General features: G+C 40.3%; 1 protein-coding gene across 4 annotated transcripts in view; it reads right to left on the bottom strand.

Annotated features, from left to right (window-relative positions):
• The window catches only part of scn5lab (sodium channel, voltage gated, type V-like, alpha b), a 129088-nt gene that overhangs the window by 13042 nt on the left and 98854 nt on the right, over positions 1–17192 (bottom strand). For all 4 annotated transcript variants that reach the window (XM_064331080.1, XM_064331078.1, XM_064331077.1 and 1 more), the window contains 4 exons: positions 11561–11681; positions 6106–6260; positions 3658–3831; positions 790–912 (listed from right to left, as the gene is read on the bottom strand). In XM_064331080.1, coding sequence (XP_064187150.1) covers positions 790–912; positions 3658–3831; positions 6106–6260; positions 11561–11681 — 573 coding nt within the window. The remainder of the gene's footprint in view (positions 1–789; positions 913–3657; positions 3832–6105; positions 6261–11560; positions 11682–17192) is intronic.

Genomic DNA, 17192 nt, shown 5'->3' with positions numbered 1-17192 from the left:
ATGAGAATTAGGAATAAGCAAATAGCAGATTGTATAATAAACAATCGTCGAATTGACCTTTCTAATTGTTTACCATTTTTAAAGATATAGTTTGATATAAACTTTGGCAGGTGATATGCATTCTCATTTGTGAGAAATTGCATGAATGAACATCTAAACAATATACATCTTAAAATCATCAAAGGATACGCAATACATTTTTAACCCTACTGTTGTCCTCAGGGTCAAAATAGACCCTATCCTATTTGAGTTTATCAATGAAAACCCCCAAAATGTAACTTTTTTAGCATGAAATTGGATGACTTTTCTAGGAGTGACCCTGCCATTAGAAAACAATAAACATTACTTCTTAAAATATTTTTATAAAAGTGCTTGCTACATCATCAGGGTACAAACATTGCTTATGAGTCCGAAATCACAATCATAGTTAAGCACCACACATCCATTACTTCAAAATAAAACAAAACAAAAAAAACATTTATGTATGTTCTGTTGTTAAAAGGAGTGGTATAGACTAAATAAAAACAGTCTCTCTGGACTGTGAAGGAGGAAAACAGTAGTTCACTGATTGTGAAGTGACAGGTTGTTTCTACATGAATAATACTGATTTAGGGTTTAACATTCATTGAAGAGGCTTAATCACAGGGGGTCTGGCTAGGGTGGGTCATTGTTGACCCTGTGAACAGGATGCATACATAATATGAAGACAGCAGAAGGGTTAAACTTTTCACATTGAAAGAGAGCATTGGGACAGTAAGAGAGAGAGGGTGCGAGAGAATAAACTCTTACCCGCATGCCTTCAAATCTGGACAGGGCTCTTAGTGGTCTGAGAGCTCTGAGGGTCCTAAGTGATTTGATGGCACCAAATTCCGAGTACCCAAGTGTGTTAGCTACAAGGCTTACTAAAGACACCTACATGGAGACATAAATTCAAGAACCAAGATTGTTAGGTTGGTTCCACAACCAGTCAGATAAGATGTCAACACACTCCCTGTTAAAGTGGAGGAAAACAAGTCAGAAGACTGCAGGCGTATGTCCTTCCCTCTCCTTCGATTGGCTGCAAGGCAGAGCATTGATGAGAAAATTAATTAAAAAGACAAAAGCCATCTCCGGGGGTATTTCTTCTGCTGACCTGAACGTATTCAGGAGGATTCATTTTGTAAAGTAAACTTATTGGTGGAATAATATGAATCAAAAAATAATTTTTTCAATACATTTTTGGTAAATTAACAAAACATAATTCGCCCTTGTCACTACAGTCTGGAAATGACCGTTCGTAGCTGCTTCCTGGTCCTGTGGAGGGAAATGGGAGGTTACGTCGCTTAAGAAAAATGGCAGCAACAGAAGAAAGCGTAAAACCTAAGCAGCTGAGGACCAAAGGTACGGCACTGTGGTCAGAGTAGGCCTTACCCTAATGCCGGCAAACCGGGACACCGCTCGCAGTGGCCGCAGTGCCCTGAGGGTCCTGAGGACTCTCATGGTGGACATTTGCTCAAAATTGATAGCGCTTGCCAAGAGGCCAATCACTGAGACCTGTGTAAATCAGATTATAAGTCATACTGTTAAATCCAAGGACTTCTTACTATATACCTCTATGTGACTGATGAAATCGTACAGGAAAGTTACTCTAATGAGAGGGAAGATAAGGAATTGACCATCTCGCAATGGCGGAGTGAAAATGCTAATATAATTTTGTGGCCATTGTTTGTATGCACAGTGCTTCTACCTTATACAGTCTGTGAGTACCCCGTCCATCAAAACAAAGCTAATTTCACTATCTGCCGTTGCTTAATCTGAGAATGAGCAGTGGAAACAAGGCTAACAGGAAACAATTTGGGGTATTTATCACTTTCTGCAGCTTCAGAGTGTTGTCTCTCGAATGAGTTCTTGCTAACAACAGTTTCAACTAATGGTTCAACTTTGCCATTGTTTAATTGGCCACATCAAAACTAATAAGCACATTAGCACATGCTAATGTGCTTATTTTAAGTCTATGAGGAAATTGCATGGATTGATTGTTTACAGTTTTTTAAAAATGTGATTTTTATTTAAATTTCTTCCAATTTGAAGTGGCCAGTAGATACTATAGGCCAATTCAGTTCACTGTAACACCCTGTTGATTCAGAAGAGTGCTTATTTTCAACACAAAGTGCACAACTGACTTGAAGAATAGCTGGTGAGCAATGAAATGAGGATAATCGCAGCAACTGTGAAACACTGCGTCCCTGGGCAACACAAATAATGTGCTGCCCCACAGAACTGCTGGCCACAGTTGGCACTGGCATGGCCACAACATGGCAATAGCCCATCTGAGCCACAAACAAATTGGATTGAGGAGCATCATTTATCAAAAATAACTTTACACCGCCTTCAGTTGAATTATGTAATGTTTTGGTTAGATCTGTGGGTAGACACACTTCACTTATTTGCTATAAAAAATCTATTTTTATCCAGGTATTGTGAAACATACTTGACAATATAAAGCATATATACTGTAAGTCATACACTAGAGCTGATTGACATTTTTGACAGGGACATAATCAAGCAATTAAAGTCCTACTTTATGTTATTTTATAAGTTTTCAATAGAGAATCTAACTGGAATATAAGTGTCATTACATTTGACCAAACTTACAAGAGCCAAATTATAATTACTTTGCAGAATAAGACCATCTTTCCCCTTGACTAACCACATAGAGTTCATAAGGTTCCTTAAAATGTGCTGGCATTATTTTTCACACCAAGTCCTGCACAATGTACTGTTCAGTAATACACATGCATTTAAGCAGGAACCGTGTTAAATACAAATTTCATTACAAAAGACTGGACAGAAGAAGGGTGTAGCCTTCCTATTACATACACTAACTTGAAAGGACAGGGCATGACATTTACACAGTCAAACATGTTACCGAGCAACCGCCTCAAAAGACATCTCTCATTTTCACTCCAACGGATGCCAAATCATTCAGACAGGCAGGAAAGTAGGCCATTTGTAACATTTATACGCATTGTCCATTGTCATTGATATTGCAATACATGTGAGATTAAACTGCTTGAAAGGCCAACATTCCCCTGAAAGTGAACTGCTATACACAGTGAAAGTGAACTGTCACAAATTCCTTTTGTTTTCCATCATCAATGCAGCCATATTCTCTTATACAGTACATACGTGTGTTGACAAAAGTCAATGACACAACAGGCACAAACAAACACTAGACTACTGCATTTTAAACAAAAATGCAACTATATATTTTTAGTAAAAGTCTTTCCTATACCTGTACTGTGGATATAGTTTTATTAATACCAATAAATCCATAGAAAGGAAAATCTGAATGAATGCACTTCTGTGTCTGGTATGTGAAAATGTGTCAATATTTTTTAAAGAACACAAAAAAATTATACTATACTTTTATAGTATCTTGCACATCAGCCATAGATCAATTATATAACAATAACCTATATGTCTCCCTGGATAACAATTAAAATATTGATACCTCTTATTAATTGCTAATTTTGTAAGCCAATATCAATGTCTTATTCACAAATGTGGTAAGTCTGCAGTATAGATTAAAGTATGACCCAATTTCAAACCATTTTTTGTGAATCATTGAAGAAAACATTGCATGAAAATGGGAAAAACTGTAAATGGTGTACTTACATCCACAATTAAAAAATCTAGCCAGCACCAGTAATTGGTGAAGTACTTCTTAAAGCCGTAGGCTACCCATTTGAGGAGCATTTCCAGAATAAAGATGTAAGTGAAGATCTTGTCTGCAAACTCCAGCACGACTTTTATCACTTTTCTTTTTTCTATATAAATGTCTTCAAAAGCCTGTGAACACAGAGACACATTACTTAGACTTACATTTCAGAATTTAGCAGAGAATCAAATCCACAGTGACTTAGAGAGATTACATTTTGTACATAAAACCTATTTACACAGATTGATATTTTTACTGCTTTTCACAACTTAAGCAGTCTCAGAATCTCAAACAAGCCACTGGGTTCTAGCATTTCAACACACTCAATTGTTGGAAATTAAAATCTACCCCTATACTATTGGCCATCATAAATGGGCTTTCAATAAAACAAATATAGGAAAGCACTTTGGGATATAAGGTCAATTACAGCTATTGTAACTATAATTGCTAATAAAACATGTTAACTTTATATACTAAAGAAATGTGGCTAATAAATATATAATATAATATAATATAATATAATATAATATAATATTCAAAATTTAATGAGTGTGTAATTTAATTTGTGTGTAATTTCTTGCATAGGCGACTGGCCCATATGCATTTGTCATGTCACAATACATTTTAATTATTTTATTACTTTCAATGCAATGTTTCACCATTTAAAAAATCCACCATGTCATATAATTTCTCAGCTCAGAAATAAACTATGAATAAAAAAAAAACAAGTAGAAAATACACCAGGTGACTGGCTATGAAAATTAAAACGGTGACGCGTGACAGGAAAATGCGCCTTTGAATTCAAAAGGCTTTCTGGAGCACGTGCTACAGCGAGCATGCTGCTCCTAGAGCCTTTCCCCATGAAACGCATCGTCAAACCCTCCGCTCTGGTCTGCTGGATTTACATGATGCTTTCCTTGTACTTCTGCTACATGGGCAATGCTTCCCACCCACTGCCCAAATGGAAAATGCTCACTGTAACATACATCTGCTCGGACAGAACTGAATAGACGGGGCGCTGGTAGCAGCTGAAGCTCTCCTATTCAGCCTCGGGATGATCGAATACTAATTAGGATTAGAGTGGAGAAGGGTTGACCAATCATTGACCCGACTCATCTCAGCTGTGCGCAAGTGCACCAAGGCCTGAACATAAAACCCCCTGACAGACCACCCTGCGCTGATGTGTTAACCCTTAAAGCAGTATTCCCTTCATTTCTTTAACAGTATTTCCTGATTTCCTCAGTCGGCTATTTTGTGTTTATTGGTTTTGTACAATTTTTATAAAAACCGTTCTTTTGCTGTGAATGATTGCACAAACAAAATGTGGCCCCAGAATGCCTTTTTTCCTGGTAGTGAATTCTATCTTGACGTAGAGGAATATTGCATGCCTGTCATTAACCTTGTTTGCTACATGGCACACACGCAGATTCTACTTTTGCTCTGACTCGGAAATGGAGGGACCCCTGGGGCTCCTCCCTCAGAGAGTTAGCACACAGCAGGTTTAGTCATTAGTTATCAAGGAACCTGCAGTTCATCATTCTTTACTGCTGCTTGGACTTGACAACACTGTGCTGTAGATTTCAATCAAATGGTATTTTCACACAGACCTTTAACACTGACATTATAATTTTAATATTCTCCCAATGCCAATAGTACCGTGTAGGCGGTGGGAGGTGAGCAGCTGGATATTTAATGTAGGTGGACTTTTGCTATGAAACTCAGATTTGTCTGTTTTTTTATTTTTCATATTCCACTTAATTGCTCATATTGCTGTCATCGGTTGTTGCCAAAGGGAGTTGCTTTGAGTTCGGTCTTCCATATTCATTTTTTAACAATATGTATTTGTTAAAATAAGCGATAGTTATTTTAACAGTATTTTATTTGTGTTTCATCAGAATTCTTGCTCTCTTTTACCTCTTCGAATTTCATGGAAACTAATCAGTTGGCAAGCGCCACGGAATGAGTCTAGCAAGCAAATTAGTAGTAGTGTTACAGCTATGGCATTAAAACAATTAAAAATGGAAAATAATGATGATAATTACAGAGGGATTATTGTCCAAATTCACACACACGCACACACAGGCTTAGATTGTAACCATGGGTTATAAGGAGCCTATGAAAAGCAACGGACAGCTGATTAGCTGTGCCAGGCCAGGCACTGGACAGAGGGCAGAGGGACAAAGGACCAGAGGGGCAGAGGGACAGAGGGGCACAGGGCAGAGGGCAGAGGGGCAGATGGACGGAGGGGCAGACGGCAGAGGGACAGAGGGGCAGAGGACAGGGGGGCAGAGGGACAGAGGATAGAGGGGCCTGGGGGACAGAGGACAGGGGGGCAGAGGGACACAGGGCAGAAGGACAGAGGGGCAGAGGGCAGGGGCGGAGTCAGGCAGATTCGGGAGGCTCACCAGAGCACCGCTGCTCAGCAGGATCATGAAGATGATGAAAGTCTCAAACCAGCTGTGCTCCACAATCTGGTAGCAGGTCTTGCGGAAGCGCCACCAGATCTGGCCCATTCCCTGCGTGGTGTTGATGTCACAGCACTGGAAGTGACGGACGCAGGCTGCCACAGGGAAAAGGGCTGTTAATGCCGCCTGATTGTTCACCAGAATTTTCACAGCAATTTTGCAGTTTGTGATTTTGCTGAACAGGGTCATTGCCCACCAGCTGGGTTCCACACATACTGAATGGCTTTCATGTTGCACAGTTGAAGCCAAAAGCAAACAAAGAAAAGATTCAAAAATTAATTCAAATAACGATACGGTATATATTTGGAATGTACTTGATCAACCTTACTTTTAGAGCAGAATATTTGAAAAATACATTACATAGTTAATTTATTACTATTATGATTGGGCAGCACAGTGGTTCAGTATGCGCATGACCAGTGTATGTGCCCTGCAATGGATTGGTGACCAGTGTAGGGCATATTCTCGCCTCTCACCAAATGCAAGCAGGGATAGGCTCCAAACCCCCATGAACCTGACCAGGAATAAGCAGGTTAGATAAAGGATGAACGGGTGGATTATTCTTATTACTATTATATGTTTATATGTTGGAAATAGATTTATTTTTCACATGAAAAGGGGCATGAGACCCCTGAGGCAGAGAGACCATAAAAAGCCCATATTTCTCTCTTTAATTGTATACAATCAGCATTATTTGTAATGCAACTTTCATACTGCCCGTTAATCTCTAGATGCTAATAATACACATTTGTGGAAAGTGTATGCTGTGTACTGTTTACCTAACTGCACTTTCATGCCGAGTAAATATTACGTTTGGTATTCATGCATTGTTTCTTAGTCCATATTATTCAACCCAACATAAAAATAGGATAGACCAGCCCGGTGGGAGTCAGACTATAATTGTGCTCACTCTTTTCCCTAAGGAATGGTATGCTCCATTGCTCTGCAAATGGGATGCAAAGGATTGGCAAAGTTGACAAAAGGTTTTTCACAGAGCAGGCACAAACTGTACATTTGAAAACCCTGTTAATAGATATAAATGTACAACAGTGAGCCCTATTTTGATGGTGTAATTACAGCCAACAAATGTTAGCACACAGTACTGCAGATTATATACAGATTTGACCACCTACCCCTGCCATCATTTCACTGAAATACAGGGATGCTAAGCTTGGCCAAAACTTCATTTTGATTAAATCTTAAACACGCACACACACACACACACACACACACACTCAACGGGGTCTTGCTGCTTCCTCTCCAGTGATCTCAATGATAATCTCCCATGAAACCCAATGGAGCAGCACTGAGCCAACAGCTCAGGAGACCCCTTTCCAAACACACTGCCCCGCACCTTGCCCCCTCTTCCTAATCCATCTTTATCCCTCATAATCGCACGTGTCTTGGATAATCTCACAGCCCCAATTTATAAAACATGGTGGAATTTGCACAACAGAAGCCCCAGTATCAATTACTTAATTTAAAAGCTTTCCTTCATCCCTCCATAACAATGGCTCTCTGCTACAAAATCACATTAGAACATTCAATGGTTATCTAACTGTGTCCATTACTGGTATTTGAGCTCCTACAAATTAACTTATTGCCTGTAAACCTGATAATGGGATTATGGTAACAGGGTATGTGCAACCCAATTTGTAAAGACATGAGACAGCTTTTCCTTGAAAGCCACAGACACTTTAGCGGTCTGGCGCCTATGTTAGGGAGCAATTAACAGCTATTAAGCAGACATCAAGGAGAGACAATGATTATGGCAACATTTTTTGATGGTGTCATCGGGATTGCTTAACCACAAAGGTAACCCACTGCAATTAAACCATTTTATACATTTACAGGGTACCAAGTATGACATACAAAGGGCTAAGCATGTATGACATATATCAAATGTACCTGCCTAAAGATATTTCATATATATCTATCTAAAGATTTTATTTTATAATATTAAAATATTTCCATGCAGACTTTCACTCCCCATTTTTACTTCTAGAAACAATCTGTACTTTTAAAAATATATCCATGAAGACTTCCACTCCCCAATTTTGATACTATAAACCATCTGTTCCATCTGAAGGATTACCGTGCAAAATCTTGATTCAGCCGCTGCACTTCCTTTTGCAGGGACATGAGCTGGACGTCCTGCATCTCTCTTGTCACAACTACTTTAATTGCAAGGGTAAGACATTCGTAGAGTCTGATGCCAGGTTTAAGTCTTAAGTGAGTGTTAACAAATATATGGCTCCCAAGCGGCTCAATCACAAACGCAGTTATTTTTTTCTAACAGGTCTCGGTGTCAAATTGTCTCTGAGGGCTGGTTTTGCTCATATCTATTTCTGACGTTGAGCAAGGAGTGATTCAATAACATTAATTGAAAAATTGGCCGTCATTTTACAAGGGATTATTTTCAGTCTGGTGCACAAAATTGTGGTGCAGGAATAACAATGACTAAAAAATTGAGCCATTGAGCCAGGAATAAGAGCAATGGCCAGGAAATGGAGCTTCTCAGTATTTCTTGGTACAACTTACTATCTCACTTCATAGAATAACTCAGGTAGTGCATTTGCATATACAGTCCACATGATTGTGCTTTGTGAAGCATAAACATTTTTCCCCCGTTACTTGCAATGGATGAAATGGTGCAAAAGCATCACAAACATTTCAGTCTGCTTTTAAATCACAGGTAATATATAACCGATCGCTTACAGGAAGCAAGCTGCCTATTTTGTTTTCCAATATATTGTGTAAGCTTTGTTTTTGTTCAAACTGAACAAGTCATGCTGAAGTGCTGCAGTGTAGTGGTCCGTTGCATAACCTTCCACCCCCTTATGAGCCATCCAGCAGCACTTGTTTTAATTCGTCACAACCTTGTGTGGACAGTAAGATGTTGTCATCTTCATGTTTTTTGATTTCTTTGAAATTTGACTGCATTTTGAAAGGAGCAGCTTACAGATATCAGCAGCACGTGCCATATTCACTGTGTTACATGTTAACGGCTAAATTGATCGGACGGCAGCCATCAATTTGTCTAAGAAAAATATCCCATTGTCAGACAGACCCCTTGGTGCTTTGAGGCTACATTGTGGAATAATTTTGAAGAAAAAAAAAAAGGCTTCTGAAGCCTAAAAGAATTGCAGTGCAACACCATTTGGTGTCTTGTAGTTACGTAACCTGCAGCCACATGTGCAAGAACGCATTATCTGTGCAGTTGTTACTTCTGTTCAGTCAGGGCATGTGGCAGTTTGGGGGAGGAAGCGTGTGCTGTCAGCAGCATTAAGGCGGTGCAGTCAGTTTCCCTTGTAATGCATTTCAACAGCAGTGTGTGCGGCTCACCAGATGTACGCACGGCAGAACGGACCTACGCTGTGGAAATCGAGGGCGCAAGAAAACTCAACTCATGACAACACGACTATCTCCCCCACAGGAAATCAGCAGCCATCACAATCCGTGTTGGTTGTTTACTATGACAAGCGACAAAAAGGCTGTGCTTATTAACGGCACAATAAGATCACATTTACACGTAATACCATAGAGAGGCTGCTGTTGCACTTTATACTATTTTTGGTCTTGTTTTTTCAATTCAATCAGGCAGTTTTTTTCATATGATTCAATTCTTAGAAAAATGTGCACGAATATATATCCTATGGCTAAATACATATGCATCCTACTACACAATATTTAGCATTAAGTATTACTTTCGCATGGAAATAAGCTAAACTTATAAATAAAATAATAAACTTTATTTAATTAATGAATGAATGAATTAATGTAATAAATTATGTCATTTATACAGCATATAGTTCGTATGTGGGGGCAGAACATCGTCTAATAGGACCATGGGGATTCTTTTGAGCTACAGTTGATACAAATCTGTACAATCCCCCAAGTAATGTTACTTATAAAAACATGGTTGTGGAAACCAAGTAAATACATTTCAAATGATCACTAGACCATTAATTATCAAATTAAATCTCTGGATAAGCATGAGAATCTGTCACAAAAAATTTGCACAAGCAGCCAAGCAATTAAAGCATCATCATTTCCAAGGCGTCCTTTCATTAAGTCAGCATATTACAGGGCATCTGAGGCTTGATTAACTGCACATTCAAAAAAAAAGAAATATCGCCTCGCGGTTGTATGCCTCCGCCAACCAGTAGCTAGTTTGGATATAAAATGTCATCATAATTAACGTATTATATTTTTAGTTATGGCCAAAAACGTGTTTTGTATTCCTTCAAGGCAAAAAAGTGTTTTGTGAGGTCACAGTGACCTTGACCTTTGACCACCAAAATCTAATCAGTTCATCCTTGAGTTTGAAGAAATTCCCTCTAGGCTTTCCTAAGATATCGCGTTCACGAGAATCGAGAGGGACGAACGGACGGACGGACGGATGGACAACCCGAAAACATAATGCCTCCGGCCACGGCTGTGCCATCGCGGAAGCGTAAAAAGAACACCGGTAGTCATCCCAAGATCAACACCGAGAATTGTAGGTTGTTAGTGACACGTCTAGTGCCACATGCCCATTTAGCGCTCAGTTATTCATTGTCGGCAAATGGTCAGTAGGAACGCGGGGATGTAGCCAGTGAGAGTACATATTCGATTACATGTCTCTTAGGGACACCATTCCTTCATAAAGATCGGATGGGATATCCAAGATTAGCCAGTGCTGTGTCACATGATTTCAACCATAGGTTGGATAAGGATTTGTTATGTCCACAAAGACTATAATGAAATGAATATACCGCACACACTGTATATTAGACCACCCAGACTGATGTAAATCAATCACTGACCAAGGATAATTACATAGGTGGTACAACTTGTATTTAAATTTATTGTACAACCAGCCACCATTGAGAATGTCATTATGATGTATGTTCTGGCAGTAGGATCTAGATCTGTGGACGATGACTGAGTGGCCAGCTGATGCAATGATAAAGAAGCAGACCAAAAGGGCAGTTTTACAGGGGACTGGACCATCCATCCATCCATTATCAATACCCGCTTATTCCTGGTCAGGGTCGCAGGAGGTGCCTGTCCAGCATGCATTGGGTGAGAAGCAGGAAGGGGCCTGGACCATTACAGCTTGACAGGAGACAGGACCATTGTAACAAAAGATCAAAGGGATTTCCCAACAGAAAGATACTCTCCAGTATAACAGAGACCACTCTGGCTGATACGCAGGTTTAAAAACACAGAGATTACATAACAGAGGAACAATTTCCAGGTCCAACGCACAGTATCAAACACTGCTCAGGTAGACCCTCACATGTGCTGTGACTACCATGGCTGCCGGATGCTTTGCATATTGTGATGGCACAGGTGACGCAATCGCAGCATTCCCAGCATTCACTGTCAATGATTTATGAAGAGTACTTACAGTCAGGGAAGCAGTTCTCGGGGTCCATGGCCTCTTCGGCCATCTCGGAGTCCTCATCCTCCTCTTCTCCTGTCTTTCTGAGGTCCACTGTGCTCCCCTCTGACAGGCTGATCTCGTCCTTCTGCAGAAGGATAAAAATTTGGACAGTCACAAAGACCCAGGCCACAAAGAGGCAAAACATGGACAGAATGAGGCCACACCCTCAAGTCTATCAGTGGAATGACATCATTATAAGGATAGGTCTTTTTAGGTGAGGGATTACAATTAAAAGCTAGCCAGCACAAACATAAACAAATTAAAGCTTCAATGAGATACATAAATGAAAACGCATTTTGAGTTCCTCAAAAAAATCTTCTCAGAAAATCCAGAGAAATATAATTAAAATTTCTCCATAAAATAATTTTTTGACATGAGGACTGAATAATCTTAGATCTTCATCTTCTTAAGAAACAAAAAAGGACAGGACTAAAGGAAAGGATCCACATATCTTTCTTGTTTAATATCCAATTTTATACCAATTTGAGCATGAATACATTTACACAGCCCTTGAATAACATCCCCAAGATGCAAATCTTAGTCCAAAAGGAGGATTTATCATTGAAAGTACATTATTACGTTATTCAAATGAAAAATAAAATGAAATAATATGAAATTCAAAGTAATATATGTATTGGCCTACTTTTACCATTGCCCTATGTTACCCATCAAGCTATTACCATATGTTACGATGTCATTTAATCTTTTGCATTTCAAGCTGTAATCTGCAGCACACATTTCAATCTATATAGAAGGTCAACAAGCTGGAAATATGGCACGAGATTACACTACTGACCTCTCGAGACAGGATTGATGATCTAGAAATAAAAACGCAATAAAAATGTGCATTGTTTTGCTTAGAGGAAATGACGACACAGGACTTCACAATAAGTTTGTGACAGCGCAAAAACTGGAAGTGATACAGACGTCAAAAGGCAAAGACATTAATTTACACACTTCAAAGACTGAAACCCACTAGTCTTAAGAATGCGAGAACCAAATATTATAAAACTGTGCCACACAGGCCATTACCCAGAAGCACTTGCTGTTATTCTACTTTACATGCTAAACATAAACCTGGAGTCATAAACCTGTATTTGTTCATGGCTGTTTCCTTATGCTAATCACATGAACAGGGTTGTACCTAAAATGTACCACCTAAAAGTCAGCATTCATCATCTCATACAACTGGGATATGAAAAAAACAAAGGTCTCCACATGTGTCATGAATCCCATATTAGTCTTTTGTAGGAACGTTTTTAAGAACAAAAGTAAGAATAATTCAAGAAAGATTTTGTGAATTTGTCCCAATGTATTTGCAGCAGCCATTTCCTTAATTATCACCCTTAAATTTGAGCTCTGTTTTTTTTGACATGAGTGAAATAGCTTCACAATGTGGTTTATACTATCTTTGCAATTATATTAACTCCTAATTGTATATGACATACTACATTTATTGTGGATATTTAAGGAGAAACAAACTCATTTTTATTTCACAAAATTATACTACCCGTAGAAATCAGATACATAAGCATTTTTTGTCAAATATTGTCAAATATTTAATCTCATGACATCATACTCCATATTGTAAAAGCCACAATAGTGATATGGGCACCATGTGACAACAGTGTGTGATGAATTTTGAAGCCAGACCTCCTGAAGAGCACCAAGACACTAAAAGGTAAAACGACCTCCCCTTTGCTTGGCTAGTGTTATACCAAGCACTTCAGAGTATCTGGAGATATGCTGTCACCATGACAATGTCAACCAGCTGGAAGTGACATGTGCACACGCTGTCTATGACTCATCACACAAGAAAAGAAAACAAGGGCTAGGAGCGCAACTACCACATCATCACATTTCATGTTCATTCGTTTTTCCTTCAAAGAACAGCGTTTGCAGAATAGGCTGGTTAAATGACAAACAAAAACCTTACTGTATGAAATTTTGCTGAATTTCCCCTGTGCTTCTATAATGGGCCACGGAAACTGATGAATGTCAGTACAAAAAAAAAAAAAAAAAACTGCTGCAATTACAGTGTCCAAATTGCAAGGGATATACTGGACTCAGCACTAAAAAAGCAGAGTGACAAATACACAAGTATGCTTTGTGTGGTTCAAGCCAGTCTGAGCCCTTAACAGACACTGCCTTTAATGTCCTATTGATGTATTAAGCCTTTACATAATAGACTTTACTGATTTGAGGCTTACTTGGTGAATTTGCCTCCCCTGTTCAAGCTCAACAGGAGGCCTTGCTCTGATCTGGGCACAGAAAATATATTGATGTCCATTGAAGGTTAAGAACCTTCCTTGCACCACCTGCAGTAACAGACTGCCCCCCTCCTCAGAACCGGTTAACAGTTCCACTTCTATCACACCAGAGCATTGCTCCACAAAGATGAGGCCTGGTCAGGTACTGCTAGGTCCACCAAAGCCCACTGCTTCCAGCCTACTCCAGCAGATAAAGAGCGCGTGTCCCGGGGCTCTCTGTCTTCACTCAGATTACCGACGATAAAAAATAACTCCTGAAAGGTGAACCGCAGCAGACAGGGCTTTAAGGTTCAATTAGGCCTGTTACAGAATACTGAGGTCGCAGTGCACGGAGAGGGTAGCCAACACATTCCCGCACTGAAGGACAGCGCTCCTCACGGCACAGCTGAGGGAACTCCTGCTCAACACGAAACCTTTGCACCCTCCGCTCCCTCGGCGCTGGATGGATTCCCTCTGACAGCGGGGAGGAGGCCTCCCCCGCGAACGCACTCCGCTGCCCGCATTGTCACTGCGTGTTCGTCGCCGAGCCCCATTCTCACGCCTGCAAGCATTCTATTTCGGTCGGCGCTCCTAAAAAGCGGACCACAGATCAAACTCATTATCCTTTTCCCATGAGCCTCGGTGATGTACCGGTGTGTCGACGGGGTGGGTGTACGCATGTGCGTGTCTGTGGGCAGGGCCATCTGTCCCGGTTTAAAAATTGGGGGCCCTCAGGAATCTGAGTGTGCACCTGGACCTGCTCCACCCCCCCTCCTGCGGTCCTCGCTCCCCCCACCCCCCCTCCTGCGGTCCTCGCTCCCCCCACCCCCGGTTGGTTCAGATGGCACCCTCAGCAGCGGGGCTCCAGGCTGGCAGCCCTGGCATGCCTGGCATCTCTAGAGGCCGCGGCACCCACAGACGCGCGGTGCCCGGTAGTGTTGCGCATTCCAGAGGCATTTACCACCACAAACACACTATAAATACCCCCCTCAGGGAAGGGGATACAAAGCCACATTCATCCGCCATTAAAACACCATGAAATAAGAACCCTGTGTGCCACCGGTAATGCCAGCTGAACCCTGGCACTTGGTCTAGGCTTAAGCATTGTATTCACATGGCTGAAGGATCTTCTGTGATGTGCGACTGGAAGATGATTGGAATTACAGGGGTGCACTGCTATAAAAAAATATCTGTTTAACAAGCTCAGTAGCAAAAATTCTCTCAAGCTCCAATCTAAGTCACCAGAATGAGAGTAGACTTGACATAGATTAGCGCTTGAAGGCTATCTTTCTCTGAGTTTTATTGAGCTAGCCTGAATGACAGGCATGATTATCATGCTATAGCATACCATGCAGTGATGGCTGGTGTGCTGTAAATAAAGAGGAAAATAATAGGCAGGTAACTTCATACGGATCATTGTATTAGCAAGCAACCAAGGATATGAATACTCAGTGCAGGTTATATTATAATACAATAGACTATAGCATTTAAATAAATGATTTTGTCGTTGCATTATTTTTCTTCACATTACAGCATTGTGCAGCATTTTCTCACAAATAGTATTTAACTTAGATAAATGTGCTCCTCATTGTCTGTCATTCAGCGTGTATCAATGACTTAAAGACCCCATTAATCTTCTCACACCCTGCTTTTTAAATGCTGATATTAAAAAAGCACAGATTTCTATTGCAAGCCTTTATTGTGCATTTATTTGAAAGCTGGTGCCAAAGTTAACTGAGTGATGTATCTGACAGAAGCGCGGTATTTTCTTTGCAATGATGAAATAGATTCTTAAAAATTGAACATGTCTTTTGCATTCTTGAATATGATGTGAAGGATAACACAGGAAGCACAATTTTTTTAGCAAGCTTTGGGATTACTAGCTAACTAAATATTTTGACAACTGGCATGCTAGTTGCCTAAATATATTTTTAGCAAGAATCTAGCATGCCTCTCGATCTGTTTTAATTTGCTTGATTAAGATGCATGTCAATTATCTAAAAATTCAATAAACTCTCACTTTATAGGTATTATTTCACTATCTTCAATGCCAAACTCATGTAATCTTCATACTCTATGTATCCATGAATGTTCTCAGAACAAATATTCATGTTTGATTTGAGACTAGTAGAGCATATCTGTTCATCTTTCAGGACTTGTACCAAGCTCAGTCAATGAAATAACATTTTAATAAAAGTACACAATAAAAAGCAGCATAAACAGAGCCACACATTATTTAGTTAACCTGAATGACGATGCTTTCAGCAATTTAAAAAAGTTTTTTCCCCAAAAACCAGAAATAATTCTCGTCAATATACATTTTAGCTGACACAAAACATTTAGTCCATTTTGCTTGCTTATGCAATCAACATCCCGTCAAGAAAATACGCAAACCATCGACTCAGCACTGCGAGCCGCTCCGCTCCGCTCTGCCGCGACTCCGCAGCGCTAGCCGACTCTCCCCGGAGGTTTCCGGCCATTTCGCCGCCGTTCGGGAGTCTGATGCAATTTTGATTCGATTTTCTTTTCAAGTCCCGTAATGGAACAACATTTATCACGACTGAGATTAGGGCAGGGCTAAAAAGAAAACACAATCTCACAGGTGTCACGACAATCCAGTGAGGGAGCCGCGTAATCCCAGGGGGTCAGAAGATGACCCGGCAGAAGGATTACTTGTCTCTTCAGGCCATAAGACGCACTGAAGTCTTTCGCTGGGGGACTCTTCTGCTGAACTGCGGCATAACCTCTCGTTTAGCCACGGGCTTGTCTTAACGTGATTAGCCCTGTCTAGATGACCTGTTAACCCTCCCAGGCCTTCTGTAAACCTCATCTAAAGTCATTACAGGGGAAGCAGGCTTCACAGTGCATTAACCCAGTGAACCACTGACTGTGAAATGCTTTTATTTTTTGTAGCCTTTGATGTGTACTGATATGCACTTTGAATGCAACAGCATTAATATCTCTTTATGAATAGATGCCATTTACTTAAGTGGAATCTAATTCATACAAGAAGTACATTAATACTCACAGTATTGTGCTATTAGAAAAGGAGCTCACAGCACAGCAAATCATTGAGAAACAATGATTTGTACAACTTATTAGCACTGTCTGTAACTTGAACAAAAAAGCCAATACCTCTGTCCTGACTTAATATGCCCAGCTTATATGAAGACGTTTCTTTTCAAAAAGGATTTTCTGAAGCTCCCTCCAAGACAGAGATGTTGAGGACAGGGACTAATGCCAGCCGACAGAGCCATTTCTCCAGGCTGTAACAGCGAGTCCCAGACACACAGAATCTGACTGTGGGTAGTGCAGCTGACCTCAAACCCACACTTAACCTGAGCTGT

The sequence above is a fragment of the Anguilla rostrata genome, chromosome 4 (assembly GCF_018555375.3).
Source record: "Anguilla rostrata isolate EN2019 chromosome 4, ASM1855537v3, whole genome shotgun sequence".
NCBI lineage: Eukaryota > Metazoa > Chordata > Actinopteri > Anguilliformes > Anguillidae > Anguilla > Anguilla rostrata.
Note: the sequence above shows the minus strand (reverse complement) of the source record. Positions and strands in the feature narration are given on the sequence as shown.